General features: G+C 43.1%; 1 protein-coding gene across 3 annotated transcripts in view; it reads left to right on the top strand.

The window, feature by feature from the left end:
- The window catches only part of Msra (methionine sulfoxide reductase A), a 334,772-nt gene that overhangs the window by 25,333 nt on the left and 283,606 nt on the right, over window positions 1-25,833 (top strand). The window contains exon 1 of one of the 3 annotated variants that reach the window (XM_031361171.1): window positions 585-1,402. The exons of 1 other annotated variant lie outside the window; for it this stretch is intronic. Coding sequence is in view for 1 of the 2 variants with exons in the window: in XM_031361170.1 (XP_031217030.1) it covers window positions 1,563-1,572 (10 nt within the window). In the remaining variant the exon portion in view is untranslated. Of the gene's footprint in view, window positions 1-584; window positions 1,403-1,529; window positions 1,573-25,833 lie in introns of those variants that run through there. One more of the 3 variants, XM_031361170.1, reaches the window with a different exon arrangement.

Genomic DNA, 25,833 nt, shown 5'->3' with positions numbered 1-25,833 from the left:
AAAAAAAAAGGATGACAGTATGTGGTGCTCGTAAAGTTCCATCCATCTCCTTTCACAGGGGAGCTCAGCTTTTCTGCAGGTTGAGCACATGTCGTGTATGGACATTTCCAGAGAGCAGATTCCCCATCTCCAAGCAGCGAACATGTTAGCTCATTATGGGGATCGTGCTAGGGATGCTTGGGAAAGGTAGGGCACCAAGAAATCTGTAAGGTGATTTGGCAGTAGCCGGCGCTATCATGCCAGGATCTGGGTACTGTCCCACAGCTTCCTGTTCTCACATGTATTAATTGATCCGCAAAGGACATCCTTTGGAGACAAGAATTTAGACAGACTGGCATAGTCTGGACCTCTGCCAAGACTGCTCGGAAGGTTGCCATACTGGGAGGGAAGGAGAGAGGGAGAGAGAGAGAGAGAGAGAGAGAGAGAGAGAGAGAGAGAGAGAGAGAGAGAGAGAGAGAGAGAGAGAGAGAGAGAGAGAGAGGATAGTGTGTGTGTGTGTGTATGTGTGTGTGTATGAGAGAGAGAGAGAGAGAGAGAGAGAAAGAGAGAGAGAGAGAGAGAGAGAGAGAGAGAGGATAGTGAGAGGGTGGAGGAGGGAGGCAGAGGGAGAGCTGAGGAAATTTTAAAAGGCAAGACTTGGCAGAGCTCAGTCGTATCAGCCTCTTTTGTCTGTTTCCCTGCTTGAGCTTCAGAAAGAAAACCGTCCTGGGATACAGGAAAACTCACAACTTTTTGGTTTTCAAACTTAGAAAGCTTTTGAAGTCTCTTGGGGTGTTCGAGAGTGTTGGTTCTTACTATGACATTTAGTCACCAGCATTCAGGCAGAAAAAAAGAAAAAAAAAAGAAAAAGAAAAAGAAAAAGAAAAAAGAAAAAAAAAAAAGCCTGTTTCAAAGAGGCATCCTCCCCAGTGTCCATGCAGTCGGGAAACAATGTATTTGATTTCATTTTTTTGGAATATATGATCATGACCGTGAGAGACAGAATTACTAGAGAAGATGGCCAGGAGTGTGTCTAATTAGAGAGAATTGTTAACTTTCTACAAAATAAACTTTCTCACCAATACAAACTTGATTTCAAATCAAACCAGAGATTCTCGGAGTTATATTTGGAGCGGCAGCTTTTAGACTTAAATATTTTTTATTTTGCTTAATTTCCCCTTCCCCATTTCTAGATATTGAGTTTTCTAGGAGTCTTTCTAAGATTTTTATGGCAACCTGGCCAGGGAGTCTGAGTCAAAGTTGTTTCATCCATGTGTTTGAGAAAGCGATCTCTTAAAGCCACAGCTTTGATTTCTGCAGCTTCATGCCATCCCAAACGACACCCCCAGCAATTAGTGACAATGCCGAAGACCAGAAAGGCAAGCTGAAGACACCGACTTCACTTGAAGGGCAAACAGGAACTGTGAGCTTGGTCATTTTTTTTTTTTTATGGGTGTGTATGCGTGCACGTGTGTGCGTGTGTGTCTTGCTTGAACCATTTTTGGGAGGTGGGTGGGGAGGTGGGTGGGTAGGTGTCTGTGCAGGGATGTTTGTGGTCGGTGAATTCGCGTTGTGAGGAGGAAATGAGCAAAGGTAATTTTTATGATGTTGGCAGAAATGGCTGGAGTGGTAGAGAATAGAAATGTAAACCTTTTGGGTAAGAAGCCATGAGCTGTATATGAAATACTTGGAGGGGAAAGAAAATTCATCAGTTTTGAGTTGACTAAGGTTTTATTCAACAATTCTGTATCTTGACTCTCTCAAAATGTTTTTTTTTTTTAAATGTAGAAAGTTGGTTGATCTTCTTTTTAAATTCTACCCAGCGTTTTACTTAGATATATACTTATCTAATTTCTTGTTAATGAATATTTGGTATGAGGCCTGGCTGTGGTAGATTGGGTTTGAGTTTTGCTCTTAAACATCAGCGTTGTTACAGGGGAGGTTCACTGGCAGAGAGGTTTTTGTGGACCACCCTAATTACCAGTACGCATTCTATTTCTAAAAAGGAGTGTTGGAGCTGCGGAATTAGATGGTGTGTCCCTGCAGTCCCCACTTTCTCTTTATTTTGTGGACTGAGAGGGTACTGGAAAATTGGCTGTATTCATAACTGCCGATCATCTGGGGGCAGTCTGAAAGATGTTCTGAGACCCATGCTTTCATTTTGAGTTTATACCAATCAATTTATAATCCTTTGATTAAAAACAAATTGTTCCTTGTTTCCTGTTAATGTGCGCCTTCAACGATTGATTGTTGAAGATATTTTTCATAAAATTATAGAGACACATCAGCTATCCTGGAAGTGGCATTTAGTGCGCACATTTGATTTTAAAATACACGAAAATGAATGCAGGTGTGTGAAGTTAATAGCTAAAGTATTTTCTCCCACCTCTTTAGGAAACAAACCCACCACTATTAATAAAGTGAAATCCATAGTGTTTGTGTGGTTTCCAACATGACAACCTTTGTTTTATAAGCTCTTTTATCCGCCCCCTTGCTAATATTCCTAAAATGGATGTCGAGCCACAGGCAGAGTGATGGCACAGGAAAGGGACACTTACATGACCAGTCACAGAGTCTGTCACAGAACATTCACATCCACACGGCAAACCACAAGGAATGAAAGGACAGTGCAGTGAATGAGTTCAGACCCCTGACCATCGTAGCTTCGCAGCCACTTAATACACGCCTTTGCCATTACGGACTGCTAAGTATGCAGTTTATTTAGTTTAAGACCATTTTTCCCCTTAGAGTTAAGAGAATTATTATTTGTGAGTTTTTTCCAAGCTTCTTTGAAGTGAGTTCAGTAAAAGGACAAACTTGGTCCAAACTATTGTATGACCCGTTATTTTCAAACAGAATAATAAAAGTAAATAAATTAAAACATGAAGATGATGTCAGAGTACACTTTTTAAAGAAATACTAAATATTTTTTGTACATGTAAAACTGTGTTTTATATTGTAACTGTGTTTCAGATCGGGTAAATATTAGTCGCTTTACTCAACAAAGTTTCTTACCGATACATTCTCTTTGGCCTACTTGCTATGTATCTTAAAACAAAGAAAACATTTCCTATTGCGGTGTTTACTGTTAACTGGGTATCAAAAACTCTCCCTCAAATAAGTTTTTCATACAACTCTGATTAAGAAATTGTATTATTAAAGTTTTTAAAAAACAATTCAATTTAATATATGCTTCTTTCCTTTTGATCCTTTAGTCAATTAACGCATCAGCATCTATTAACTTAGTTCCGTAACATAATGGCGTTAATAGTTTAAGTCTTAATGTACATAAAGACTGTGGTCTGATTTTAAACAAAGCCATCCTCAGGCACATACGCATCATACTTAAATTTGTATTTTATCTTACAATAGAAATGGGCTAATATTTTACTGTTTCCCTGTGATTGCTCTTAAGTTCTGTTTCAGTGCAGACACCTAACTATCCAAGCACATTGTTCTGTAATCGAATGCAAACCTCTCAGAGGCGTTTCGTCCAGTATTTTATAATTATTCACTCCTTTATTCATTTATTCAACAAATGTTTACTGAGCACCCACTTCTGTATGCTAATATTTTACCGATTGAGTTATTCTGGGTAACTGGGAAGGAAGTCACATCGGCGAATGGAAGGGAGAATAGATTTAAAATCAAGTTCCAAAGGCATAGACAGAAAAGAGCAGTGCTGTTATGGGATTTATTTCGATATATTAAAGGGTGTTCACTTTTATTGTACAATATACTTATTCTGGAATACTTTTCTAAAAAAATAATAATGGATGTTTGCTCCAGTCCACCCAGCTGTATAAGTGTGGGTTTCACCACTGTTTTGGATGCCACGTTTCAATGGCCAAAGCACTTCAGTGGCTTGGGTTGTCTTACATTTGTGTGGGGCAAACAATGCAGGGAATTAGATGGGAGGGTCAGGCCCATTGCTCACCTATTAGAATTTACCTGCCTTACAGCAGACTCATCGAGCTTTGTTAAAGGTGCAGCTTTGACATTGAACAAACAGTGGATGTTTATAACAATCTTCTTTTGTTTGCTTTGTGTTCCGTTGTCACATGGACAAAGACCAAGAGGCCAGTCTGGCCTGACTAAGCCAGCAATGAGGTGATGTTCTTCAGAGGGAGCAATGAGTTTCCCCTCTGTATTATGCAGGGGTTGGGGGTGGCTTGTTCCATTCCCTGAATTGAATTTAGTGACTTAACATTATCCCACATGGCTGTTTTCCAGCATAAGTAAAGTAAAATGAAGGTATAGGAGATATCACAGGTGTTAGGGGTGAGCAAGGAGGTCGTGAGGGTGGCCATGATATGGCTGATGGCCACAGGTGCTTTTTTTTTTTTTTTTTTTTTTTTTTTTTTTTTTTTTTTTTTTTTTTTTTTTTTTTTTTTTTTTTTTTTTTTTTTTTTTTTGGTTTTTTGAGACAGGGTTTTTCTGTGTAGCCCTGGCTGTCCTGGAACTCACTCTGTAGACCAGGCTGGCCTCAAACTCAGAAATCCACCTGCCTCTGCCTCCCAAGCGCTGGGATTAAAGGCATGAGCCACCACCACCTGGCTGGCCACAGGTGCTTAACACTCAACATCCAAGAGGCCTGCTTTGGCCAGAAAACTGACACAGGACTGATTCTTACTGTGGGCTGGTGGGGGCAGGGTCACAAATAACTGATATGCGTAGGGCAAATCCTCCTCTAGTTCCATCAGCAGAGACAGCACTGGGATGGGTATTCACAGCTACTTAGGACATCCCACTGAAGGGATAGGGAGGGAGGAGCCTGGGTCTTATCTAATTTTGCCCCCCTTGCTTGAAAAAAAAAAGTCAAATTGCTTGTTTTTAATCTCGATTATGGTGTTGCTGGTTTTAAATTTAGAGGGGTTTGGAGTTTAGCTCTACATTCATCGTGATTATGTTTGACTCCCCCAAGGCCACCATTGTAGACTATTGTAATAAAAGCTACATGGAAAAATGAGTCCTGATCCTTCCAGCTGGCCACCCGGTGTCCTGCATTCTTCCTGCTTCAAGGGTCTCACAGCTCAGAATCTGGTCCTGTATAGTCAGGACACTCCAATGATGCATCCTGACCTATGGAGGGCTCAGGCCCTCTGTAGCCCCATTGTCCCTTTTACACCATTTCAGCACCATTCATGTCTCTTTTCCCTTTACTCACTCTAAGCTACTGTCTTCCATTTGAAAAGATCAAGTTGCTCTCCAGAACCAAGTGTGGTCCACTCCATCATGCTCAGAGAAAGTCTTCCTTTGAAGCAATAGTCCTTTTCCATCACATATACACAGAGAAAATGTCCTGCAGCCCTTCAACAGCCTGGCTGGAGCATTTGGCTCTGTCCTTTAGTCATTGGGTTCTTGTCAAGTTCTGAACATCCAGTTTCCCATCTGTGAACAGAGCTCAGGGTATCTCCGGCAAAGGGTGTAGGGAAAAAGAACTAGGGAATATACACAGGCCACTTAGCATAGTATGTAGCACATGGTATAACCAGGTAAAGGGGAAATATTGGCTTACTGTTTAAACTTAGACTTTTTAGTAATAATAAAAATATACATTTTATATAATTTATCAATTCATTTCTGCGCTGAGTACATGGCCAAGGTGGTCCCATGGCCAAGTTTTTTGTCTTGCAAAACTGGAACTCTCTACCTGCTAAGAGAGACTTTGTGTTCCCTGTGTTGTTCTGCCACCTGCTGCTGCCATCAACTTTTTTAGTCCCTTGTGTAGGTAGAATCATAGCATTCTTTATTCTGCGACTGTCTCATGCTCTATAAGGTAGCAGGTGCCAGTATTTCTTGCCTTTTGAGGACTGAATGGTATTCTATTGTGCCTACCTTCTGTTTACCTCTTGATGAACACTCCCCATCTTTTATCTATTGTCAATGGGTCTGCATGGACATAGATGTGCAAATGTGTCTTTGAGACCCTCTTTCCAGTTTTTTTGAGTATTATTTCTTAGAGCAGCATTGCTGGATTCTAGGCAGTCTTATAGCTCATGGAAAGTTATGAGGTTTGGAACAGCGAAGGCAGACATGATGTACCTTGAACTTGACGTCCTAGCACAGGCTGATTGGAGGACTTGACTGAGAGCTCACAAAGCCTGTCTCGCTTTGTGTGGGAAGAGGCTCAAGTATGGCCATCAGCTCTAAATGATCTGTGGTGTTATATTTCTCAGGAATGTTCATCAGGGCACCACCCTGGTAAAATAATATTTAGATTGTCCTAGACTATCCTTGTCAAAGTTCATTTGTCACACCAGGTGATGGATGGCTTAAGCATCCCTTCCACTTCTGTTTGGAGAACTTTTTGGAGCTAGTGCTTTGGGTGGGTCTGCTGGCAGCAGCTTTATTGTTTTTCCTCAGTCTGGCACTGGTAATGTCAGGATTCCTTTTTACCTTTGAAGGATATTCTCTCTCTGTCTTTCTCTCTCTCTCTGTGTGTGTGTGTAGCATATGTTCCTGTTTGTCTAGGTGTGTGCATGTGTGACTATGAGTTTGTATGTACACGTTTGCATGTGGAGGCCAGAGGTTGATACTGGTATCTTCTTCAGTTGCTCACCACCTTATATTTTGAGACAGAGGCTCTTAACACGCTCACTGAATGCTAAGATTGGCTGGCTGGTGAGCTCCAGGGAATCACCTGTTTCTGCTCCTTCCTCCCCTAGCTCTAGGTTACAGATGTGTCACTGTCAAGCCTTTGGATGCTGGGGATCCAAATGGAGGTCTTCATGCTTGTGTAGCCATTTCCCCAGCACCCTCCCCCCAAGGATATCTTTGCTGGGTATAGAATTCTAGGCTGGCGGTTTCTTTCATCCCTCTTGTTGCCCCTTTACCCTTTGTGGGTTCTGATGGAGATCTGCTCTGTTTTGGCCTTATACTTACAAAATCTCCTTCTTGTCTTTAGTTTTCAAGGTTTGCAAAGTTTTTACTTTGATTAAGATGTATCTTATCCTATATTTGTCTGGGTCCATTCTGTTCTGGGCTCATTTATCTTGAATATTCAGGTTCATCTTTTTCTGAATTTGGGAATTTTTCAGCCATTATTTCCTCAAGGATATGAATGTCAGAACTTTTGTTACACTCCTACCTGATATTTGTTTATGTGTGTGTGTGTGTGTGTGTGTGTGTGTGCGTGTGAGTGTGTGTGTGTGTGTGTGTGTGTGTTTATGTATGTTTCCATGAGTTCAGGTGCTTGCAGAGGCCAATGGAATTGGATTCCTCTGGAGTTACAGGTAGTTGTAAGCCACTCAACATGGGTGCTGGGAAATGAACTCAGTTGTTTTACAAGAGTAGTGTGACTCCTAAGTACTGAGATTTCTCACCAGGCCCCTACCCAATATTTTGATTATTTTTCTTTCTTTTTCTATTATTTGGATCTTCAGGTTCACATATTCATTTGCTTGTCATTGAACCTATCCAGTGAGTTTGAATTTGTTATTGTATTTCATTTACTCTCTCATTCCTAAGATATTCCATCTTTTCTATTTGTTTTCTGTGTGTTTGTAATTTTTAGCTGTATATTTCTATGCTGCTGCTTTTTAATGCATTAGACAGCCTCAACACCAAGACACTTGGTCATTGGCATTCTTTAATTTGTGTGTGTATATGTGTGTGTGTGTGTGTTTGGTGTGCATTCAAATGTGGGGGTGCATGTGTGAATCGATGTGCATACACATGTGTGTACATGTGGGGTTGAGACCTAAAGTCAATGTTGGATGTCTTCCTGGTTGTTTTTCACTTTCTTTACTGAGGCAGTATCTTTTGCTAAACCCTAAACTGGGAGTTGTGGCTGGTCTAGCCATCTTGCCCTGGGGATCCCATGCTTTGGCCTGGCAAACACTGGGATTACAGGGAAGCTGCCACACTCACCTGCCTTTTAAGTGGTTTCTCTGGATACCAACTCCAGCCCACATACAGCAAGTGCTTTATCCACTTAGTTACCTCCTCAGTCTTTGGGAAATTCTACCTGGACAGGTCTTCTCTTCCCCTCCTCATTAACACATCATGAGACCTAAGACGATATTTACTAATGGCTTATTGTTAGAGGCAGCTAGTGTATTAGAAAGACTGGTCAGATGAGGGGCATGAGACTGGATGCTGTAAGACTTTCACTGATGGAGAACTTTATTATGCTAAGTCGGCTGTACTTTCACATGTAGAACCAGACCTTACAGATGATATATGTGTCTCTGAGGCCATTGGTCTTCAGATCTCTCTGAGCATCTGTCCCTGGCAATGCCCATACAGGATATCAGCAGTGGATCCATAACTGCCTGATTGATCTTGAGAAAAATCCTCAAACTCTAATGGCTGATGTTTCCTGTCTTAATACCTGTAACCAAGAGTTGGCAAGAATACTAGATGGAGTGACATGCCTAGAAGCTATTTAGGGAATAGGGCTAACACAGGCATGAGTGATAATTATCTAGTTTAGCCACTCCAGGCACATACTGGTAATGGATAAAGATGGTGTGTCTAATGCCTCATGCTTTTCAGCTTTGCCTGCCAAGACACTATGGTTATATGAGTATCTTCAAAATGCTTAAAACATTTTTAATTTGGAGAAACTTTCAAACATAGAGAGCAAGACAGAATGAGTACCCAGTTACCCATTATCCCAGATGAACACATGGCTGTATTTATTTCCTTAAGATATTTTATTGTTTTTTAGGAAGTAAAATCATTTGAGAGGTAAACTACAGTCTTGAAATTGGCTAGCCTTCTGATGGATACTTTATAGTGTTTGTTACACATACAGCCATTAAATAGTGTAACTTTTATGTTACACCCTTATACCAGCTTTAAAATGGGTTTGAGCTCTTCCTATCCTTGCTTGCACAACTGGTCAGATGTTTCAGAGATGTATCTGTGAGGACAACGTAGGTCCATCGCAGTCAATCTAGTCTTTGGTGGCTGGATATTCAGGCTTTTGCCTAGTGCTAAGAATGCTGTCACCCTTCCCTGACATGTCCGGCAAGGCCTGGACTTGGGGCCTCCCTGCTGGCTATGGCCCCTTTCCACTGTGTCTTCATCCACACCTACTACTGTCTGATAACTTTTGACCAATCCAGGGGCCAGAGTAGAGTTTGCTCTTACTTTTATCTGTTTGCCTATTTGCTTAGTAAGATGGAGTATCTTTCTTTATTAGTAATTTCCTTTTCTATCTATTACAAATCCTTTACATAGTTTTCTCTTGGCTTCTTTGTCCTTATACAACTGTAGCATGCTTTAAAACTAGTCCTCCATTATATGAATTATGAATTGAGATTGCATTCTTTCAATCTTTGTTCCCTATTTCACCTTTCTTTTTCTTTCTTTCTTTCCTTCCTCCTTTCTTTCTTTCTTTCTTTCTTTCTTTCTTTCTTTCTTTCTTTCTTTCTTCCTTCCTTCCTTCCTTCCTTCCTTCCTTCCTTCCTTTCTTTCTACATGATTTTGTATAGCTCAGAATAGCCTCAAACCAGGTTGGTCTTGAACTCCTGATCCTCTTGCCTCTAATGCCCAAGTTCAGGGTTACAGGCCCGTATCATATACTCTGTGGTGACTTTTGAAGTAAATTATGACATATGTTTAAAATATCAAAATGGTTTCATTTTCTGTTTTCAGAGACAATTTTTCTCATAATACCTACTTGTAGTTCGTGTTCTTGGATGTGGCAGAGAAAGCAAAAGGGGCTACCTCTCTTTGCTTCCAACATACCAGGGTACCAGGTTTGTATCCTCTTAATAGCAAGGTGATAGTTTTGAATTTTCCATATAGATACAATTTGTTGACACATTGGGCAGATTCCTGCTTTCCTGGAACCAATCTCTGAGCCCTGGGCTCTTGAGAGCTTGTTTTGTTAGCTGAGAGTCTCAGAACACACTGGTGCTGCAAATGCCGCCCCAGCCCACCTGCAGCTCCCCAAACAGGAGTTCTCTGCCCTTAGAAGAAATGTTCTTTTGATTTGATCACAGCCAATTCTACAAAGTGAATGTTCTCTGTGCAGCCAGTGCTTTTTCCTTCCTCTCTTAGTTCTTCTAACAAAATAAATTAATTGAGAAGAGCAAACTGTTGGGGCCAGTGGGGCTGAGTTGTGGCTGAAGCTCCAGCACATCTTTTGTTGTGCAATCAAGTAGCACTTACTCACCCAGGGTGCCACCCTCCCACCCAAACAAAACCCTCTTAATCTCCCAAATCGCTTTGCAAAACAAAGGGACACTGGCACAGAGAAGGGGCGGGGATGTGTTGCATTGGGAGCTGCCCTCTGTGCACTTGCTGATTACTACAGAAACCTGTTTATGAACCTTTTAAAAAACTTTGGGAGAACGGACAGGACAGTTTCTTTACCATTCACCAGGGATCCTGGAAGCAAGACCGTTAGCTGCAGTCATCAATAAAGTTCTCACTGGGAATTAATAACAGTAGGAGTCAGGACTTGCCAAACCAAGCTTGCTGGGCCTGCCTTCTAGGCTGGATCTGGGCAGGATTGCCCTCCCCAAGGGTGGAGCCTGGCTCTCCTCCTTGGTGCTTGGCAGCTGGCCATCTTGAACTTGATCTCTACTCCATTCTGCGAGTAAGCTGTAGAAAGGTGGGAGCTGGGAAGGGTCTTCTCTTTCCTATACTTGCTGATTTCTTCTCCCACGTTAGCATCTTTGTTCATCTCTCCTCTGCCGTTTTCACTTCATCTAAGCTACAGTTAGCAGACAGATAGACAGGTACAATTACCCCAGCTCCCCAACCCCAGCAGGTAAGAAAATTGCAGCTCAGAGAAGTACAGTGCCTGGTGTCTTTAGTGGCAAGGTCAGTGTGCAGACCCAGCCTTCTGCCTCTAACTCCATTGTTCTTGCTGTCTTTTTAGCGTTGCTTATTCACTCTGTAAGGGGCTCAGTAGGAGAGTAATGTGCACGCAGGTGTTCCTGTGAGTGCGTGTGTGCGTGCGTGCGTGAGTGTGTGTGTGTGTGTATGCATTTGTAGGTGCACATGTGAGTTTGTGCATGTGTAGTATGAGGGCCAAAGGACCACCTTAGGTGTCTTCTCCTCATGCTTTTGTACATGCTTTGGGTTGTTTTTAAAACAGTCTTTCTCTGGCCTGGAACTCACCAAGTAGGCTAGTCTGCATGACCAATGAGCCCAAGAAATCCACAGGCCTCTGTCTTCTCTGCACACTGAGTATAAATGCCCCCCACCATCCTGTCTTTTTTGTTGTTTTGTTTGTTTCCTTTAAGTGGTTCTAGATCAAACTTAGGTCCTCATGATTACAAGGTGTGGTGATTTGAATAGGTTTGGCCCCTACAGACTCATGTGTTTGAATGCTTGGCCCATGGCACTATTAGTAGGTGTGGTCTTGTTAGAGTAGGTGTAGCCTTTGTTAGAGGAAGTCTGTCATTGTGGAGCTGAGCTTTGAGGTTTCCTAGTGCTCAAAAGTCTGCCCAATGTGGAATTCTAGACTCCTGGATGCCTTTTGATCAAGATGTAGAACTCTCAGCTCCTTCTCCAGCACCATGTCTGCCACGGGTTGCCATGATGATAATGGACTGAACCTCTGAAACTGTAAGCCAGCCCCAATTCAATGTTGTCTTTTTTAAGAGTTGCCTTGGTCATGGTGTCTGTTCACAGCAATAAAACCCTAAGTAAGACACAAGGTAAGCACTCTGCCCCAACTGAGCAATCTCCCCAACCCAGGATGCTGCTGCTATTGCTGTTTCAGCTTCTACTTCTTGCCTCTACTCTTCTTCTCTTCCTTGTCTTCTTTTCCTTTCTTCCTCCTCTTCTTCCTCCTCCTTTTTCTCCTCTTCCTCTTCTTCTTGTACCCCCTTCAGTAGGGAACATGTATCTTTTAGTAAACCCCAGGTCATCCATCCATTCATCCAACCAGTAAGTCAATCTATCCTCATCCTATATGAGTTCCTCAGGGTTAAAGGATGAGACAGCACATAGAGCTCAACTCAACTAAGCTCTCAGTAGAGTGGAAGACAGACAAGTAGACACAGCCTAGTATGCAGCCATTGTTGTGACAGCAGAGGAAGAAGGGCCTGGGTTATAGGTCTGTTCACTCCCTACCTTGACTTTTTCCTTAGATAAAGGGACAATAGAGACTCATAGAATTTAGATAACATGGACTTTGAAAATAAGAGGTCATCTTGAATATATCTGTATGTATGTAAATACATCTCTCTGTATGCTTGTGTGTATATGTTTACATACCACTGAGCCATCTTTCTAGTTCTTATTTTCATAGTTCTGTACTTAGTGTTTCCTCTCTCTCTCTCTCTCTTACACACACACACACACACACACACACACACACACACACTCATGCTTGCACCCATACATGCAAACAGCTTTTTTAAAAAAAGAGGACAGGAGATGGCTCAGCAATTAAAGGCAGGTTCTGCCTTTCTGGAAGACATAAGTTCCATTCCCAGCACCCACATTGCTCATACCTTTACCTCCTCTGGGACTTATGCATTCTCTGGCCTCCATGAACACTTGCATTCCTGTGTACAATATACACAATATATATATGTACACACAATTAAAAGCACAGTGTTTTAAAAAACCTTTAGAATTGTATAGTAAAGAGGTTCTTGGGTTGGTCTCTTCGTGGCTGGATGCGTGAGACTCTGCATCCCCAGCCACAGCTTCCTAAGATGAGCAGTGCTTCCTGTGGAGGTGCACAGCAGGGCCTGGCTGCACTGTCAGTTCAGAATGTCCCCACACACTGGCTCCCACCCATGTTCCTGTTAATGCTTTAGAAGAACAGATCTGTGAGGATGCAGTTTGGTCGTTTCTGGAAATATGTAAAGGAGGAGGAGGAAGAAGAGGAGGGGGAGAAAAAGAAAGAAAACAACACCCCAATGTACCATTTAAATAAGGAAAAGCGAGTTTTAGCTCCGTGAGTGCTTTTGCCATTTTCTTAGCTCTTATTCTCCTTCTGAGAGCTCATTACGAAAGAATGACAGTAGCTGTCCCTTGGCTGGGCCAGGCAGTGAGTAAGCTCCCAGATCAAGGGCACAGGAGCTGGCAGACAGCACCTAAGTGACCTCAGGTAGTTGGCAAGCTATTCTGCTTTTTGAAAAGACCTCCTGGGAGCACCCCTAATCTCCACTGCTTTCCCTTCCCGGTGTTTAATAACCTTTGCTGCCAGGAAGCTCTTCCATTTAACCCGGTTCCCCCTTGACACAGTCAATCCCATTTCTCTTGTTGTCCTTGGTGGGGACAGAATAGTGGGTCATTATCTTCTTGATGATATCCTTAATATTCTTGGGGATGAGGGAGGTTTCTGAGAACCTATACTTCTGCAAGTGAGATAAATATACCTCCTCCCCTTTCTCCCTCACCTCTTTCTCCAGGGCCTTATTTTGAAATAGTACTGCTGACATTTTGCCCTTGAGTTTCTGGATCCAAATACTCCATCAGGCCCACCTTGGACAGCCATTGTGTCCAGCAGACCCTTTCATGTGCTCCCTTGAAGGTGATCCCCCAATTTAACTGCTGTTTGTTGACCTGGCTGTGAAGCCCATTCTAGAGGCAGTAGGATGTGAAGAATGACCGTTTCTCATTTATCAGGGATGAGGAACCCAAATGCCTGTGCCAGGATGGTCCACTGACATGCTCATTTCTTCTGTATGGACACACCAGCACCAGCCATCTAGTGCTATATAGTATGTCAGCTAGTGGCAGGGCAGTGGGAAGACCAAACCCAGAGTGGTGCTCTTTTTTCTTCTTCCATCTTATAAATAACTAAAAGGTGGATGTTGTTTGCCAATTTTGTTCTAGAAGTGATCGGGGACCCTGTCTGTCTCCACCCGATTCCTACGAGGGGCATGATCTGTCGTCAGGTCTCCCCATCTTTCACAGCGATGTCTGACAGTCTCAAATGTTGCTTGGTGGCCACATCAGCTTCTGGGATTTTCATCTCATTTTATTTCATCCCACTTTGGATTTCATTGTTTTTTAGTTCCCTTTCTCTCCGAGATCCTTCTACTGAAGCATAAAAGCAGCACAGTGCTTTCTCCCGGCTGCCAGCGCGTAGGCAGCCCTCCCACCTCGGCTGCCAAGCTCTTAGCGGATGAAATAAAAGTCTATTTATAACTGGTCTCTGATGGATTTCCTCCCTACCTGTGGTTGTGCTCCATCAGCAGGTGTGCTGAGCAGATGGAGGAGGGTTTTAATTTTTTTTTTTTCAGTTCAATTAGATCAGCTCTCCAGGTTCAGACCAGTATGTCCCTCTCTCACTCAGTCTCTTCCTCTTGGCATTGAAATTGTCGAGCATAGCAGAACCTAAATTAAGGCCAGGAGATGAAGTGAATGTAGCGACTGCCTTTAAAGTAAGTGCTCTGGCAGAGGCAGAGGAAGCCTTGGATATCACAGGCAAAGTCAAGGTTAACGCTTTCCTTCCTACTGCTTAATTTCAATGTGACTTGAACAGTATTTGGACCATGGGCTTGTGCTAAGAACATCCATGCTTTCTTAGTGTCCAGGCGCATGGTTTACATCTAGACATATGCATCTGAAACTACATTATATGGCTTCTGAAAGAACAGTTTGGTAATTCTGTTTGTGTGATGAGGAACTTTAGTGAAGAGGTGAGGAGGTGAAGCCATCCACCTCTTTTTTTTTTGGACAGTGGAACTATTAGAGAAGTGTTTAGGCATTACTCTACAGTCCAAAGCCATTGCTTTGCCAGCCTGGGGTTTTATGTCAGGAGGAAGTAAAAAGTCAGTACGTTCGAATCAAGTCCCAGTTTCGACATCTACAGAGTTAGCTGTGCTGGCTAGTTTTATGTCAACCTGACACAAGCTAGAGTCATCTGAGAGGAGGGAACCTCAATTAAGAAAACACTTCCATTGCCGGGCAGTGGTGGCACACGCCTTTAATCCCAGCACTTGGGAGGCAGAGGCAGGCAGATTTCTGAGTTTGAGGCCAGCCTGGTCTACAGAGTGAGTTCCAGGACAACCAGGGCTATATAGAGAAACCTTGTCTCAAAAAACAAAAACAAAAACAAAAAAAAATAGAAAACACTCCCATAAGATCTGGCTGTAGGCACATTTTCTTAATAGTGTAGAAGAGCCCAGCCTGTTGTGGGTGGTGCATCCCTGGGCTGGTGGTCCTGGGTTCTCTAAGAAAGCAGGTTGAGCAAAGCCATGGGAAGCAAGCCAGTAAGCAGCACCCCTCCATGGCCTCTGCATCAGCTCCCGCCTCCGAGTTCCAGCACTGCTTGAGTTCTTGTCCTGACTTCCTTCAATGAAGGAAGGAAATGCTATTTTGTGGAAGTGAAGGCCAAATAAACACTTTCCTCCCCAACTTGATTTTGGTTATGGTGTTTCTTCACAGCTATAGAAACCTAACTAGGACATTAGAGCAAGAGGAATATGCTCGCTTTTAGAGTGACAATTGTTTCTCCTTCTTAAGAGCCTGTATTTTTTATTCTAGGGCTCTCATGCAGGAAGCTGAGTCTGACTACATCACACATGTATTCACATATCTCAGTGACATGTCTGAGCTCCCGGCCAGTGGCATCATGCTATCTTGACTAAGGCTCACACTCTGGTCCTTTGTCTCTCTATGTTAGGTCATTAATATGTAGTTTGAGGATAGGTTTGAAACAAGGGAGACTTGGTCTATTCTAATGAAGTTTTTGTTTTGTGAGATATAGGGTCTAGAGAGATAGGTCAATGGGTAAAGTCACATGCTACACAAGTATAAGGGCGTGAGTTTGAATCTCTAGAACTGATGTGAACTCCAAAAGCATAGCTTGGCTGGGGCAAAGTGTAAATGATAAATCCTTCATCACTCTGAGATATTAATTTTCATCCATCAAGAATGATGATGAGCTTGCTGAGTCAAAAGTATCAATTTTAGAGAAAGTCCCCACTGTTTTATTTCTGCTTCCCTGTCCCCTCAGGCTGATGGTGATAGGGTGCAGAGCCTAGGATCTTTGGCATACACTGTGGATTTTATGGGTCTACATTCTTGTTCTGGGTGATGCTTGTTTTTTTATTGCTTGGATAGCCTTGGTGGGGATATTCAGTTGTGGAGATACAGCCCTCATTATAGAAAAGACTACATAATAAATGCTTTTTGCCAGGTATTCGGCACCCATTAACTCAGTATTAGTCCTGTGCCGTGCACAGGAATAGGTGGAAGGAGGGCAACAACTCTATCTGAAGAGTAGCCCTTGGGTGATACAAATAACAGGAGCCATGTCTGCATGTCATTCATGAGTTTACTGAGAATGTTCTGTGGGTCTAGCCATGTCTTCACTCAAGGGATTTCTGTGAGGGCCCATGACATCACAATAATGTCCAAATGCTTCAGCATAGTCTCTGAAATTTTCCACAGCCAAGCTGCAGCCATTTTGATGCCTCTGTTTCCTACCACTTCCCTGCACCCCAATACATCATTTTAGACACAGTCCTCAATTTGCAATTGACCTGACCTCTATAGTCTGTAGCCGTACTTAAAGCGGTTTTTGGAGACTCTAGAACATTGTTGCTCAACCTGTATGTGTGACCCCTTTGGGGTCAAACAGCCCTTTCACAGGGGTTGTCTGAGGCCATTGGAAAATACAGATATTTACATTATTATTCATAACAGTAGCAAAATTACAGTTATGAAGTAGCAATGAAAATCATTTTATGGTTGAAGGTCACCACAACATGAGGTGTTAAAAGGTCACAGCATTAGGAAGGTTGGAAACCACTGCTCCAGAGGAAATACCTCTGTTCCCAGGACTTAGGAAACTTCTTGTGAACATGTAGGATCAGGGGTCACCTTTCAGCCTTTTGGACATCTCTATAGACTACAATTCTGCCTCCTTATAGGGCAGAGATAAGATCTGCATAAGATCACTTGGAGAACTAAAGCTATTAGCTCCATGGAGACCCATTATCCGGGGTATTATTTCTGGCATATTCTAATAGTGATATATAATTTGTCCATAAAATGCAGATCTTTACAATAAAATATGAACAGGCCTTTGTAGAAAGAAAAGAGTCTTGTTGAACAAGATGACAGGACACAGCAGGGCCTGTCATTTGTGTTTTTGTTGGTCACATTCTGTAGCATCTGGAGGAAGTAACAGAGGACCCGTTGCATTCATTTTCTGCTGGTGGTGTGGGTTGAATGACTCAAGTGTGGGGTGCACTTAAATGGAGAAGCAATTAGGGTAAGGCACTGTTTGTGTATTTGATTTTCTGATCAGCATGTGGGTCCCAGCGATGATTCACACTTAGTCCTCATCTTGAAGAGAAATCTGCTCAGAGATGTGCCAGATTAAAAAAAAAAAAAGTCTTGAGTGCTCAATTCTTGGAAAGTTCCAGATGGTCAGTGAAGGTGAGCCATTCTGCAGAAAAGGCAATGTGGCTGGAGGGATATGCTCCAGAATTATAACTTGGGTAGAATACTGTGGACAATGGAGTTTTGAGTTGTTTCTATACTACTTGAAGCTCCTGGGGCAGGCTGGGATCAGAGAAGTGCACTCAGGGTGAATGACTGCAGTTTAGCCAAGGCACTACCTACAAAGGTATGTTCAGGGTCAAGAGAAACCAATGGGGGTAGGCAGAGCCCACAGCAGCTAGTATTAGTTTTACTACCCTAGGCAAGAAGAGGAGTAGGAGAGTGCAGTTATAAGAATGGAAGTGTGGCCATAGACGGCAGATTCCACATCCTCCAGTATTGCTGGTGATTAGTTTTGGCTGTACTTAATCAATTTTTCTGAAAGTTACTCTCCATTTGGTTTTCTAGACTGGTTATGTACCCTCTTCTGTGCTTGTATGGGCTACATATACCCCAAAGGACTTTCTGGCTCTCTGGCTTTAGTGTGTTGGCCAATGGGAGACACTGTTAGGAGACCGGACAGATGAGAGATTGGTTGGACATGGATTCCTGCAGATTGCCTTGCCTGTGTTTGGCTATGGCAGAATTCCTCTACTGAAGGGTGCGATTACTAGAGCCAACTAAGCATGCTGTGGGGTTCCCATTGTGAGATGAGTGCTTGCTCTACTAATTGGAAGAGGCTGATGGATTGGAGACATGGACTAATACATACCACACATACAGAGGGAAGCTTTTGTTTGCATTTGCCGTGCTCAGGATTTTAGAACTCAGCGAAAGCTAGTAACTTAAAAATGCCACTGGGATAGTATGGGTGCCATGAGGTTCTGGCATGGATACAGCTAGTGACGGTGGGCGGTTCATAGCATTTTCTGCAAGGTAGGAGTGAGATGATGGTGCAGGATCCTGAGGCATGTAAAGGTTTGAGAAAGAGGAGGTGGAGAGGGGGCTTGTTGGAGCCTAGAGATGGACTCCATGGAGCACAGATCTGCCTGAGGCTAGAGTCTATACCTGTCATTGCAGCAGCCCATGACTGTGGTATCCCCAAGCTGTGTTCCATACGTTGGGGTAGAAGAAGAGGCAGATGCTCTGAACAGTCCAGGGATCTGGTGGGGGTAGATATGGTTGCAGCATAAGGGAGTAAAGATTTATTTTGATTTAGTTTCAGGGGACACAGTCTGCCATAGCAGGGAAGATATGGTGGCTCCATGGTGGTGGAAGATTGTAGATCTGCTTGCCTATATCTCTATAGATTAGGAAACAGAGACGGGACCAGAAATAAGACTGGTTATAAATCTCAAAGCACACCCAGTCCCCAGGCACACTTCCTAAAGGTTTTACGATCTCTCAAAATACCACCATCAGCTGGGGGGCCAAATTTTAAAGTATAAGTCTGTGGGGAACATTTTACCCCCATAACATATTCTTAAACTACTTTAGGATCTCTGAGTTCCAACTCCAGTTCTTGGAGTTGTGCCTTTGGCCACTGCAGATATGAATCTACCAGGAAGGTGGGATTGTGACTATCACAGGAATGGCATCATTCTAAAGAGAATACTCTGTGCGTTACCATAGTAATGCTGAAAGAGCTAAGGGTGTTACCCAGCATGCTGTAGGTGTTGTTAACAAACAGAGTATGCGGGCAAGACTCTTACATAAATAAATAAAAAATTAAAGTATCTATCAAGCACACAGGGCCCTCTAGGAGTTGAGACAGCTTCCCGAAACTGGTAAGGAGAGATGACAAAAGGCAGAAGCCAAAGGGAAAGAGACCAGGGCTCAGGGGAACCTGTAGCCTGCTCTGTCAGAACAATCCACTCTGTGGGAACCACAAGGTAGGGAGCAGGTCCCTGGCAATTTATGGCATAAAGGAAGTACAAAGCATGTAGCTTAGTTGGTAGAGTGCTTGCCTAGTATGCACAAAGTTCTAGGTTCCATCCCTAGCCCTTGATTAAACTGGGTGCAGTGGTGCATATTTGTAATCTCAGCACTTGGGAAGTACAGGCAGAAGGACTGGAAGTTCAGAGTCAGTTTTTGCTACATGGAATTTGAGGTCAGGCTGAGGTACATGAGACCCTGTCCCCAAGCAGGCACACAAGCAAGCAAGCAAGCAAGCAAGCAAATCTGGCCTGTGAAAAAGAAAGGGCTTGAATTGTACTCTGGCTGGAAAGGCAGGCAGGCACATTCAGAGAATGGAGTAGGGCCGAGGCAGTGGAAGTGTTATGCTGAGAGAACAGGTGTGTTAGGAATGACTCTGTAAAGCACCATCAAATAATGGCTTGTTGGTCCTGGGGCTGCATGGGTGGAGGGGCACATGTTTGGAGGTAGCTACAACATGAGTGGAAACAAAGGGTATTCAAAGATGTAGAGGTACTTTGTGGACATTGAGATGGCCCAAGTGATGCCAGGACTTGGGGTGAACAGGCAGATCAGGAGGCCTGATGGAAGACCATCAGAGAAAGTGTGAATGTTTCCAGGGCAGCAAGTGGTAAGAGAAGGCAGAGAAGCAAGGGCGTATGGTGGTGTGGGCTGTTGGAGCTTATGTTTAGGGAGACGGGAAAGATGGCTTTTCTCGGGCCATTCAGAGAATCTTTTTCAGCAAGTCCCAGCTTGAACTTTTTGTTGGGTGTGGCGCTGTCACGTTCTGGCCACTTACCTGCTCTAGGTATGAATTCAGTAGAAAAGCTAAATGGCTGTGGTGCTGTAATTGGATCTGAGAAGGTCTCCCTGCTGCTCTGAGTCTAGTTTGATATTAAATAGGCTATCTTCCATGAGACATCAGTCGGTAAATAGAACAGGAGGTATGGCTAAATAGTTAAAATTATTTTCATCATTGTGATTGTGATCTGCCTTGCCATTTCCAACCAGATAGCCACTTATCTTCCTTGAAATTTTGCAAGAAATCTATTATTCAAGAATGCAGGCGTGATTTTGGGGGTGGTTGAGTTAAACATTTTTTTTTATGGATTAGATATGAAATTCAGTAAAAATAATTGAATTAAATTGAGTGACATGAATAATTCATGACATGTAATTTCACATCAGTTCTGGTGTAAGAGTAAAGCGATCAGTTTGTGTGCTGGGAAAATGTATTTTATTATTTAGAAAGGTAGTGAACATTTGCTATTTTGGAGGATAATTCATTTTGTCATTAAATAGAGATATTAAATTGTGAGAGGAAAGGAAAGCATACACTTCAACAAGAGGCCCTGATGCAATTCACTTCTTTCCTCTTTATGTTGAAGCATTTGCTGCTCTTTGTCAGTCACGAGTGACCCCAGTGGACTGGCTTAGCCTTCCAGATTTTCCAGATGAGTCCAGTAATTGTGACAGATTGTTTCAGGGAGCATGGAAGGCTGGCGTTTCCTTTGAGGCATTTCTCGATTACTGGGAGACTCCCTGGCCTCCATGTCCTGCATACTACTGTCTGTGGTTAGACTTGGGATGCCTGCAGGGACAGAGCATGGACCAGGGCCTCTGTTGGTTATTGGTGTGGGTGTAGAGATGGCTTCCACTGTGTTAGCAAACCTGACCACGGTGGGAGCTGTCTGTCCTCTCCTCTTGGAAACCTTGAAACAGTGATGTCATTCATTCCTCCAAGGGCTCAGGGCACAAAATCCAGCCTGTGGAGACTCTGGCAGGGAGCTAGCACAGCCAGGAAAAAGTTTTGATGGCATAGAGGAATGAAGGAGCTTTGGGCCGATTGTTTAAGTGCCTCCATTTTGAGCCATGAATGATTTAGAGGTCACATTTGTGTTTAGTAGTCATTTTAATGGTCTGTTTTGTTTCTCAAGAATAGTGTGTCTGGAGTAGAATGTCTCCAGTGCAGTAAAAAGATGTTAGTGTAAGAACTGGGGATTTCCAGAGGCCTTGTTAGAGTGGAAAAAGCCTTCCCTGGCTGGAGACCTAACATTACCGATTGGCCCTGTGGTCAATCACCTAGCTAAGGAACACCTTAGGAAGGCGGGTTCCCCTTAAGTCATGCTAAAGAGAAGGGTGGAAGAACTACTCCTTTAAAGGGATACTGTGCTTCCTTTCCCAGACTCCCATCCCAAGTGCAGCCAGAGTCTTATGGGGCTGCAACTACGCTGCTTCGTAAGTCTGCCTGATTAGGAAATCAGATTGTTCAGAAAAGTATGATTCCCCTGCCCCCTTTCTTCTTTCAGTATCTGTTCTAAATGTGCTTTCCCTAATATTTTGGGCTTTGCTAACATTTTGGACTTCCTTATTCTTTCTCTAAAGCCCCCTGTCTTAGTTAGGGTTTTACTGCTGTGAATAGTTACCATGACCAAGGCAGCTCTTATAAAGACAACATTTAATTGGGGCTGGCTTACAGGTTCAGAGTTTTAGTCCATTACCATCAAAGTGAGAACATGGCAGCATCCAGGCAGGCATGATACAGGAGGAGCTGAGAGTTCTACATCTTCATCTGAAGGTGACTAGCAGAATACTGGCTTCCAGGCAGCTAGGATGAGGGTCTTAAAGCCCATGTCCACAGTGACACACCTACTCCAACAGGGCCACACCTTCTAATAGTGCCACTCCCTGGGCCAAGCATACACAAACCATCACACCCCCTATTTATCATGTGTCTGCTTGTCCACCATGTGTCTGACCTCTAAGCCAGTTTAATGAATGGCATAGCATTTTTTCCTTCTCTCCTCCAAGCTTCTCCTTGGGGCTGAGGTTTATAGCTTGCCTGGCTTAGAGGTTTTTTTTTTTTCTCTTTTAAACCCTAACAAAGTTGTACTGAACTTCTGTTGCAGTCTATTCTTAAATTTGTTTACTAATGAAACTAAGAAACTTGAGGGGACCCTAATTTTCCCTGTATCATCTAGTAACTTTAGAGGGACCCCAAAATGTGTCACATTTCCTGAAACCTTCTTTTATAACATGAAACACAATCAATGAATTTTTGATACTGGGATTCAGGCACTTTTTTTAATTGATTAAAAAGAAGAATTAGGTTACTACAGCTGCTTGATTAAAATTCAAAAGTCTGTAGTTAAGTAGGAGAGATCAGTAATTTTAAAATGTCAGACTTTGAGTACATACAGGTAAAGAAATCTAGAAATGAAAATCTAGTTTTTTTTATGATATATGGATGTTTAAGTCCTGCAAAACTTGAGGTATTTTTCTTAGAGATTCTAGAAGGTTGGCTTTTGTATTGGCCAGATGTGGGATTTTTTTTTTTTTTTTTTTGCATGGGATTATATGCCACCTGCTCAGGGCCCTGAAGGGGAGTTCCTCCTGAGCCACAGCATGCCATGGGCCAGCCTGTGGACCACAGTGTGCCTGGGGGAGAGGAGGACAGAAGACCTGTGTTCCCTCTTACCAGATGGTTCTCAGAGACCTTTAAAGTTTCTTCTTAAAATTCCAGCAGGACTAAACATTAACATATGTAGATTCAAGGTCAGATGACATCACTGCATATCCCATATTTTGACTGCCAGACTCAAACCACTCCTGTTAGCCTCTTCTCCTGAGGTGCATGCAACCTTTGAGGTTTGGTTCAGCAGGTTTCCCCACTGGGAAAGGGTTGCCATTCTACACCAGGCTCCTCACGTCTGCAGAAAAGGTCTTTGTTGCTTGACTCTTCCTTCTCATGCCATTCAACCAACAAAAGCTCAGTACATGCTTATTATGCAGTGGGCATCCAAGAGTGAGTGGCGTTCAAAGCCCGTTATGTTGATTATACTTTGCACTGACTTTCTGCAGGACTGGGGCTCAGGAAGGTAACCTGTCTCCTTAGTAAACAAGATCTTTTGTTTACCACTGTGGTAAACAAGCTAATAGGCTAGCTGGCCCTCAAGTTTCTGGACTTGCCCGGTCTCTGTCTCAGATTTTGCTGGAGGAGTGCTGGGATTCCAGATGCACAGTGCTGCATGTGGCTTTATATGGATTCAAGGTTCCAAAGTTGAGTCCTTATGCTTACCTGGACAGCACTCTATGCGCACCCTAGGCATTGTCTCTTAACCAGCACACATAAGTTTTCTTTGGCTTCTTCCCTCTTCTGCTTTGATTTTTGTTGTATAACAAACATGGTAACCAAAAGTAGCTTGGCGGAGGAAAGGATTTATTTGGTTTGCACTGTCCTGTCAGAGCCCATCACTGAGAGAAGTCAGGGCAGGAACGCAAATAAGAACTCAGAGGAGGAACAGAAGCAGAGACGGTAGAGGAACTCTGCTTACTAGTGAGGTTCCCATGGCCTTTTTAGTCTACTTTCTTCCATCACCTAGGTCCAGATGCCTAGGGTTGGCACCACCCACAGTGGCCTGGGCCTTCATACAAGAACTGACAAAAAAGAAAAGGTCTCACAGACACAGGCATGCCTACAGGCCAATGGAGGGAGACAATTCCTCACCTGAGATTTCCTCCTGCCAGCAACTCTGAGCTGTGTCATGTTGACCACTGGAGCTAAGATACCATCTATCACAGGTCGCCTTGACATCAGGGTCCCTCATCCCACAATCTTTTCTGGTAATGATGTAGTGCTAAGTCCTACAGGTAGAGACGTGCATAGACATAGGTCCCACAATGAAAAAGATTTGGAAAATGTACTTGACTCTAAAAGTGAGAATTAAATACACGTACATCTCCTAAGGTTGTGAGAAAGTTGAATGAAATGTTGCAGGTATAAAATAAATGAGGTGAAGAAATGATTTGAAAAACAAATTTACTTGGTTTATCATTGAGCCAGTGCTCATCTCCTAGTCTTGTCCCACAGCCCATGTTCAGGCAGTTAACAGATGTGAAGATATGGGATCCAGCACGGAGAGCGGTTGCCAATAGTTCCTCAACTATTGCCAACTGCTAGCTGCTGGTAGAGGGACAGTCTGGTTCCTTTAAGGGTGCATACTCTAGAGAGAGGCCATGCAAGCTGGACTAGATGGGCTATAAAAAAAGAGGACACAATGTTGGGTAGGTATAGAGTGGGAATGAGTCTGGATGAAATTGGGGGAAGGAAGGTAAATATGGTCAAATACATGATATAATCTCAAAGAATTAATAAAAAATGAGAAAACAAATTTAGAAGTGAGAAAATTAAAAAAAAAAAACAAAAAAAGATGCAGGACGCTGAGGAGAAAAGGAAAAAGTCAGTGCCAGGAAGCCTGGGATGAACACATCGGCTTGGATGGTGCAGATCAGAAAGGCGGAGGTGCTGCTAATGGCAGTGTTAAGTTTGCCCCTTTATCAAAATAAGACCCCCTTAAGTTCAGTCCTCCATCCTAGCCATGGGAGGCTCAGAAAGCAAAGGACCAGGGACCCAGCATTCTATGTAAGCAGTTGAGTCCATCTCCAGACCTCATCTACTGAAGCTCTGTCTCTGGCTTGCATGGAGTCAACATTCAGCCAACACTAGCTCCATATCCTGCATTTCCCTTTTATCCCTCTAGCAATATAATATGCATATCTATAACACATGGTATGTAATATATAGTGGTAATATGGATCTTAAGATTGTATGTGCATGTGTAAGCTCCTACCCACCAATATGTGGGCAGTATTGACAGCTCTTGAGAATGACAGGGGAAATGGGTGGGGCGCAGGGCATACAAGATGTACTTCATATGATCACAATGACTGAGTTGCATTGCTGGCATTATCAGCAGTGGTAAACATTTGACAGAGTGTAGGACATCCCCATCCACATGCCCATCAGATTATTGTCCTGGTGAAGGCCCAGGTAAGAAATGCTTACCATAGCTGAGCAGTGGTGGTGCACTCCTTTAATCCTAGCACTTGAGAGGCAGAGGCAGGTGGATTTCTGAGTTCGAGGCCAGCCTGGTCTACAGAGTGAGTTCCAGGGCATCCAGGGCTACACAGAGAAACCCTGTCTCAAAGAAAAAAAAAAGAAAGAAAGAAAGAAAGAAAAAAAAAAGAAAAAAAAAAGAAATCCTTACCATTCATGGTGCAGGAGAATGCTTTGCTTTCAGGACTACTTGAGTTAGAAACTGCCTGAATTCCACCATAACAGGTAACAGTTCAGGGCATGTTGAGAGCCTGAACTCTGGCTGATATATGACTCAATGGAAGTAGGGATGGAATCTTGATCTCTACCACGAGATTCTTGATATGTTAAATCCCATCATATGTATGAATAGTATTTCAGATTTGAGGATACCACAGGCACTGTTCTCTTTCTATCAGTGTGGATAAAATCAGGGCCATTACTATTAGGATTATCGCCTCCTAGATCTTCCTTCACCAGCAAACTATGAGATAAAAAATGAGTTGACTTTGCGGATGAAGCATTTCACCAGAAAAACAATGTTCACCTCACTCCACACTCACATAGAACTGCTCACACGAAGAGACTTTGGAGGGCTCTTCTGATATCACACCAGGAGGAGGGCAGCCCCAAGAATAGCATAGGGCTGTGGCTCTCATGGTGCCTTTGAAGGCATACAAGGCAAATGACATTTCCAGTGGTTGCTAAGGGGTGTGTGTGTGTGTGTGTGTGTGTGTGTGTGTGTGAGCAGCTGGAAAGGAAACTAGCATCCTTTGCAGAGTCCAGCACATTGTCTCTGTGGC

Source organism: Mastomys coucha, unplaced genomic scaffold (assembly GCF_008632895.1).
Source record: "Mastomys coucha isolate ucsf_1 unplaced genomic scaffold, UCSF_Mcou_1 pScaffold9, whole genome shotgun sequence".
NCBI classification, from domain to species: Eukaryota; Metazoa; Chordata; class Mammalia; order Rodentia; family Muridae; genus Mastomys; species Mastomys coucha.
This window is presented reverse-complemented; position numbering and strand designations above follow the sequence as displayed.